A 7,598-nucleotide genomic window follows, 5' to 3' on the forward strand; every position below is an offset into this window, starting at 1 on the left:
ATACCGTATACCCTCATCTAAAAATGTGAGTCAACATCGTATTTATAACAAATCTGATAGAGAAAGATTATAACATCGTAAGTAAAAACTTTAAAATTTGTTAATGAAAATAAGCACTTTAATTTTCCGTCTCCTGTATAAAAATAATGGAAAAATTAATAATAGTAGAAGCATAAAGTAGGAAGCAACACGCAAAAGAAAGCCAGATCCAACAAACCCTCAAATGCAATTTAATGGAGAAAGAGAAAGAATTTATAAGCTCAAAATCTGAAGAGATAAAAGTGATGTGGATGTCTAGCTAAACTTAGTAAAATCTATCTCTTGTAAGAAAATGCATGTCATCATAAACACAACTGTCACTCACAAGAAAATACCGTAGCTTAGTCCACCACCACCACGTTCAGCTTTTAGTTTAAATTTGCACTAAATGATTCATCTAACTCCTCACCTCCTAACCTCCTCTTATTATTATTATTATCATTCTTCTTCTTCTTCTTCTTTCTTTCTCTCACGTTCTATTCTAGTTCATTCTTCTTCTTCTTGTTGTTTTGTTTGAGTACAAGTTTTGGCCAAAATGAGAGCGCTAAGTAACCAGGATGATGATAAGATTACTAAGGAAAAGGAAGAAGAAGAGAAGAAGCCGAACAGAGTTTCGTTGCTAAAACTATTTACATTTGCAGATTTTTACGACTGTGTGTTAATGGTTTTGGGATCAATTGGTGCAATTATTCACGGGGTTTCAGTTCCTGTTTTCTTTATATATTTCGGGAAACTGATCAATATTATTGGATTGGCTTATCTTGCCCCCAAAGCAGCTTCTCACAAAGTTGCAAAGGTATCCAAAATTCTTCAAGAATCTGTAAATTACTTCATCTTCAACTGTCTTAACTTATTTTTGTTGCAGTACTCGTTGGATTTTGTATATCTCAGTGTGGCAATTATGTTTTCATCATGGCTAGGTACCGAAAAATTTTGTTTTCACCTCTATTTACCTTGTTTAATTTAATTTTGATTGATATATTGAATGTTTATATGTACATATAGAGGTGGCTTGCTGGATGTACACCGGAGAGCGGCAGGCAGCGAAAATGAGGATGGCGTATTTAAGGTCAATGTTAAGTCAAGATATAAGTTTATTTGATACTGAGGCTTCAACAGGAGAAGTAATTTCTGCAATTACAAGTGACATTATCATTGTTCAAGATGCACTTTCTGAGAAGGTATGTGAATTTTTTTTTTTTTAATTAAATAAGAATTAAATCTGCGAGTTTAATCCTAATTAATGACTGGTTCAATGATTAAAGATGATCTTGACTCTTGAGGTGAAATTTTGAAAAGGTGGTCCATGCTCAGGCTTCTCTTGAGTTATTTATTTCAGTTTACCTCCTTCACTCTTTATCCTAGTTCAAATTTTTTTTTACCATGAAAGGGTTTTAGAGAGATGGAAAATTTATTAGGGTTTACTCGTTTTCAGTTAATGGCTTTCGCGAACACACAGTTGGCAACTATAATTGTAGCTTCGTTTCAACTGTCAAATTTTTTGTTTCTTAAATACTGTCAGATCAACCCAAACACAAGAATGGTTGATACATTAATTGTTGCTATTAGTTGTAGGGTTAAGCTAAGATAAATAATATCAGAGAGTTACAGAGACAGTAACTTTATGGGCACTTAAAAATCATCAGAAAATGATTTACCAATTTCATATCCTGTAAGATCTTAAAATAAAATTTAAAAAGAAAAAAAAGGGCTAAATTTATATATATAAAAAAAAAAAAAGCTGAAAAATTATAATTAAAATGGTGTTCTTCTATGCATGGTAATTGTTTGGAGGATTTATAGCTTAATTTTGGAGCAAATAAATTTGGCAGAAAGCATTTATAAGTGGGGTTGGGTTGGTTAGATGAGTCTGTCGAGGCCAGCTCTGGTATCATAAAAATTGAAATCTCAGTCTGGCAACTTGAAACTTGAAACGAAGGAATTGATGAAGGGGCTTTCTTCTTTTAATTAGTTTGATCCAATTGAACCAATTAAATTTATGAAGTTTTATTTCTTTTTATTTTAATATTCAATTTGGGAGTTGGAGAGGCAAGAAGGCCGTGATCTCAATTATTAATTCTTCAAACTGTACCATAAGATTTTTTTCATTATTATTATTGGGTAGTATTATATAATTTTCGGCAATAATTAATTAAATAAACCACATAAAACGCCGTGATGTTCCTGGTTTGTAGGAATTGAATTAGGATTTTCATGCATGAAATTAAGACAATTGATGGGTAATTTTTTTTTTTTTTAAATTAAATTTTTGGCCTAATGTCTCACTTTGATATATTATATCATTTCTGAAGTTAATTACAATAATTTATCAAAATGCATTACTTTAATGGCTTTAATTTACTTGTATAAAAATGGTGAAATCAACCTGAACCCAACTTCTCATTGTCATTGTTTGATTACAGGTGGGGAACTTCATGCACTATATAAGCCGTTTTCTGGGAGGCTTCATTATAGGTTTTACTAGCGTATGGCAAATCAGTCTGGTCACACTTTCTATCGTCCCCTTGATTGCGCTTGCTGGTGGCATCTACGCTTATATTGCCACCGGCCTCATCGCCCGCGTCCGAAAAGCTTATGTAAAAGCCGGTGAAATCGCTGAAGAGGTAAAACAAAATCATCAATTTATCTTATCATTATACTTTGAACTTGACAGAAAAAAAAAAAAAAAAAAAATCTATTTATATATTTGATTTTGCAACTTAATTTTAGGTAATTGGGAATGTGAGAACTGTGCAAGCGTTTGCCGGAGAAGATAAGGCAGTGAAATTGTATAAAGAAGCTCTGTCAAATACTTACAAGTATGGAAGAAAAGCAGGATTAGCTAAAGGCCTCGGACTCGGCTCCATGCATTGTGTTCTTTTTCTTTCCTGGTCGTTACTTGTTTGGTTCGTTAGCATTGTTGTTCACAAACGCATTGCCAATGGCGGAGAATCCTTCACCACCATGCTCAATGTTGTTATCTCTGGCCTGTAAGTCTATGTTTCTTTATTTTTCACGTTTTGTGCCAATTATATTTTCTACAGTTTAATTGATCCCCAGAATTTGGGAACTTGTTTCTGATTACTTTTCAGGTCATTAGGCCAGGCAGCGCCTGACATTGTTGCATTTGTGCGAGCAACGGCGGCTGCCTATCCGATTTTTAAGATGATAGAGAGGGACACAGTGAGCAAAGCCAGCTCCAAAACCGGCCGGAAGCAAGACAAATTGTATGGTCACATTCAATTCAAGGATGTGTCATTCAGTTATCCATCTCGCCCTGATGTAGTTATTTTCAATAAGTTTAATCTTGACATTCCTGCTGGGAAGATTATAGCTCTTGTGGGAGGAAGTGGTTCAGGAAAGAGCACAGTTATATCTTTGATAGAACGTTTCTATGAGCCTCTTTCTGGAGAAATACTATTAGATGGACACAATATTAGGGACCTTGACCTCAGGTGGCTCAGGCAGCAAATTGGATTGGTTAATCAAGAGCCAGCACTTTTTGCAACAACCATCAGGGAGAACATTCTCTATGGAAAAGATGATGCCACACTTGAAGATATTACCCGCGCCGCCAAACTTTCAGAGGCTATAACTTTCATTAACAATCTCCCTGACAGATTTGAAACTCAGGTACTGATTTAAAATTCTTCTACCTCTGAGAAATCTGAGTGAGAATTTTGTCCTTAATGCGTAATGTGAGATGTGGATTGCAGGTTGGAGAGAGGGGAATACAATTATCCGGAGGACAAAAGCAAAGGATTGCGATATCGCGAGCGATAGTTAAGAATCCATCAATTCTTTTACTAGATGAAGCAACAAGTGCGCTTGATGCAGAGTCTGAGAAGAGTGTGCAGGAGGCACTTGATCGCGTGATGGTGGGAAGAACAACAGTTGTGGTTGCTCACAGGCTTTCCACCGTTAGAAATGCAGATGTTATAGCGGTTGTCAATGGAGGGAAGATTGTGGAAACAGGAAGCCATGAAGAGCTAATTTCAGATCCCAACAGCGCATATGCTGCACTTGTTCAACTTCAAAGCTCTGAAGCTTTGCAAAGCCATCCCTCGCAAGGTCCTTCCATGAGTAGGCCACTGAGGTACTTAACTTACACTTTCAAGTTTCAAACCTTAATCATCGGATGGCGCAGAGTTTTAATCTGTATTCTTAACTTTTTATAGCATCAAGTATTCAAGAGAACTATCTCGAACTACAACAAGCTTTGGGGCGAGTTTTCGTTCTGAAAAGGAATCAGTACTAGCTGGTGTTGAAGGAATGGATACTGTAAAATCACAGCATGTTTCAGCTAAAAGATTGTATTCAATGGTGCGACCAGACTGGATGTATGGGGTGGTTGGCACCATTGGTGCACTGATTGCCGGAGCTCAAATGCCTCTTTTCGCTCTTGGTGTCTCCCAAGCTCTTGTATCTTATTACATGGACTGGGATACAACATGTCGCGAGGTTAAGAAGATTACAATCCTCTTCATCTGTGGTGCAGTTGTTACAGTCATTGTTCATGCCATTGAGCATCTCTGTTTTGGTATCATGGGAGAGAGACTTACTCTTCGAGTGCGCGAAATGATGTTTTCTGGTAAATTGATCTTTAATTTAACCATCTTTCATTGCCTCTGATCTCTGGCATCTGAATAAATTAAGATTCTGATGGTTTGGTTTTATTTTTGGCTTTTTCACAGCAATTTTGAGGAATGAAATTGGATGGTTTGATGATATAAACAACTCAAGTTCTATCCTTGCATCACGTCTAGAAAGTGAAGCGAGTTTGTTAAGAACAATAGTTGTTGATCGCTCATCAATTCTGTTACAGAATGTGGGTTTGGTTGTCGCCTCATTTATCATTGCCTTCATCTTAAACTGGAGGCTCACACTGGTTGTCATAGCCACATATCCATTGATCATCAGTGGCCACATCAGTGAGGTTGCTTGTCCTTCCATACAAATTTTAAGCAAGCTTTGATTTTCAGGGCCACTCTAATAATTATCTCCTCTTGTCATCTTTTCAGAAAATCTTCATGCAAGGATATGGGGGCAACTTGAGCAAAGCATATTTAAAAGCTAATATGCTTGCTGGTGAGGCTGTGAGTAACATCCGTACTGTTGCTGCCTTTTGCTCTGAAGAGAAGGTCCTCGATCTTTATGCCCGAGAACTCGTGGAGCCTTCCCGCCGGTCATTTACTCGTGGTCAGATTGCTGGCTTATTCTATGGCATTTCCCAGTTCTTCATCTTCTCAGCCTATGGCCTCGCCTTATGGTAACGTAACTTCACTCTAATTCGATCAGCTTAGAAGCTTAAACAGAACATCAGTACTTAAGACTTAAACTTTCACTTTGAGCTGCAGGTATGGTTCTGTTTTAATGGGGAAGGAGCTCGCTAGTTTTAAATCTGTGATGAAATCATTTATGGTTTTGATTGTAACGGCTTTAGCCATGGGTGAAACTTTGGCTTTGGTCCCAGACTTATTAAAAGGAAACCAAATGGTGGCATCAGTCTTCGAAGTGATGGACCGGAAGACACAGGTAGTTGGGGACAAGGGTGAAGAGCTAACCAATGTAGAGGGTACAATTGAGCTAAGAGGCGTCCACTTCAGCTACCCTTCAAGGCCTGATGTTGTGATCTTCAAAGACTTTGATCTGAAAGTACACGCAGGCAAGAGTATGGCATTAGTCGGACAAAGTGGATCCGGTAAAAGCACTGTCATTTCTCTTATTCTTCGATTTTACGACCCAACAGCCGGAAAGGTGATGATTGATGGTAAGTTTTTAAGTTTTTTCTAGCATGCTTTTGTGGTTTTCAAAAATTGATTCTTCTTAAATATGGTTCACTTGATCAAATTGTTACAGGCATTGATATCAGAAAACTCAATCTCAAGTCTTTGAGGAAACACATTGCGCTTGTTCAACAAGAACCTGCTCTTTTTGCTACATCAATCTATGAGAACATCCTTTATGGGAAAGAAGGAGCCACTGAAGCAGAAGTGATTGAAGCAGCTAAACTCGCTAATGCGCATACTTTCATTAGTGCGCTTCCTGAAGGATACTCAACCAAAGTAGGCGAAAGAGGGGTTCAACTATCTGGTGGCCAAAAGCAAAGAGTAGCCATTGCACGAGCTGTTCTAAAGAACCCAGAAATTCTGCTATTAGATGAAGCAACCAGTGCGCTTGACTTGGAGTCAGAACGCGTTGTGCAGCAAGCTCTAGAGAGATTGATGCAGAACCGAACAACAGTCATTGTGGCACATAGGCTTTCTACCATAAAAAATGCTGATCAAATATCTGTTCTTCAAAATGGGAAGATAATAGAGAAAGGGACTCATTCAAGTCTCATAGAGAACAAAGATGGAGCATACTTTAAGCTGATCAACCTTCAGCAACAGCAACAAGGACAAAATCATTAGTAACAACAGGTGAGACAAATAAAAACCAGATCGATTTATTATTATTTGGGGTGTTTTGATAGATAATGCGCCCCGTTGATTTTCTTTTTCCCGTTTCTTAATTTTTGTCCATAAAATGTTGAGAATTTGGAATATTGGAAGCATTAATTGTTTCATTCTGAATATAACAATTATACATGTTCATCCTGTAACATACATGGAAGAGGCCTTTCTGTCGATCATGTGGCCATTGTTTGGATTCTGAGAAAATAAGTGGGGTAGGTGGAATTTGACTTTGTGTAAATTAACATGAATAGCATCACATTTGTTCTTGGTTACCAAATACTTGATAATTTTAAGTTACAGAAGCATGTGAAATGTAAAATTTTCTTGAGTTTTTGTAGTTTGCTAGTCCAGATGCAGCATTTTCAGATTTCTATTATGCGGCTCTGATTCTAAATATACCAATCACAACAACAACAAAAAAAGCCTTATTTCCTACAAGCAATTTCTGAATGTTGTAAAATGCTCTAGGAAATAGGATTTTAAGGGCAAAGAAACAATTTTCTCTGATGGTTTGAAAAAAAAAACAAGATTTCCGACTTCGACAAATTTAATGGCGTCTGATGTAGACTTATTGTAAGAATGACTCATTTCTTATAGATTTTGCTCATTTTCGACAAAGATTTTTCCCGAATAAATGAGCAGTTTTCTTATATTCAATTGTTGTAGATCAACATAGGATGGTCTGGCGGTCAAGGAGGTTTACTCATTTTTTTGAATTTTTTGGTTTAAACTTTAGGATCACCTATCACAGTAACATTGTAACTTACTTAGTCCTTTGAGTTTGTAAAGTGTTCAATGGACCTTAGGGATTAACTGAGGTGCGCACAAGTTGGTCTGATCACCCCGATTACCAAAAAAAAAAAAAAAAAAAACACATAGGATGTATCACAACCCTCAAGTTCTTCACGAAATTATAATTTATCTTTGCAATGTACATGTACAAGTATTTTTGTATATTGACCATGAATCTGAAGCTAACTTTGCATAAAATTAACAAAAACTCCTCTTGTATAATTAGGTAAACTACTAGGTGAAAATTTGCCCAGGAAAAATGACCAGCATTGGCAGAAGAAGCAATTAGATAAGAGTTGTTATCCTCAT

General features: G+C 36.8%; 1 protein-coding gene across 1 annotated transcript; it reads left to right on the top strand.

Annotated features, from left to right (window-relative positions):
- Positions 1–472: 472 nt before the first annotated feature.
- LOC116114408 (ABC transporter B family member 2-like) lies at positions 473–6,735 on the top strand. The gene is made up of 12 exons (XM_031400548.1): positions 473–835; positions 905–959; positions 1,045–1,220; positions 2,463–2,663; positions 2,770–3,029; positions 3,132–3,672; positions 3,756–4,135; positions 4,218–4,630; positions 4,734–4,975; positions 5,061–5,308; positions 5,397–5,809; positions 5,899–6,735. Exons 1-12 carry the CDS (start codon positions 575–577, stop codon positions 6,450–6,452), a joined length of 3,744 nt encoding a protein of 1,247 aa, XP_031256408.1. The 5' UTR covers positions 473–574; the 3' UTR covers positions 6,453–6,735.
- The last annotated feature ends 863 nt before the right edge of the window (positions 6,736–7,598 follow it).

The sequence above is a fragment of the Pistacia vera genome, unplaced genomic scaffold (genome assembly GCF_008641045.1).
Source record: "Pistacia vera cultivar Batoury unplaced genomic scaffold, PisVer_v2 Contig71, whole genome shotgun sequence".
NCBI classification, from domain to species: domain Eukaryota; kingdom Viridiplantae; phylum Streptophyta; class Magnoliopsida; order Sapindales; family Anacardiaceae; genus Pistacia; species Pistacia vera.

Coding starts and splice junctions, on each gene's coding strand:
- LOC116114408 (XM_031400548.1), top strand. CDS start 575: ATGAGAGCGCTAAGTAACCAGGATGATGATAAGATTACTAAGGAAAAG. Junction 836..904: donor CTTCTCACAAAGTTGCAAAG/GTATCCAAAATT, acceptor TTTTTGTTGCAG/TACTCGTTGGATTTTGTATA. Junction 960..1,044: donor TATGTTTTCATCATGGCTAG/GTACCGAAAAAT, acceptor ATGTACATATAG/AGGTGGCTTGCTGGATGTAC.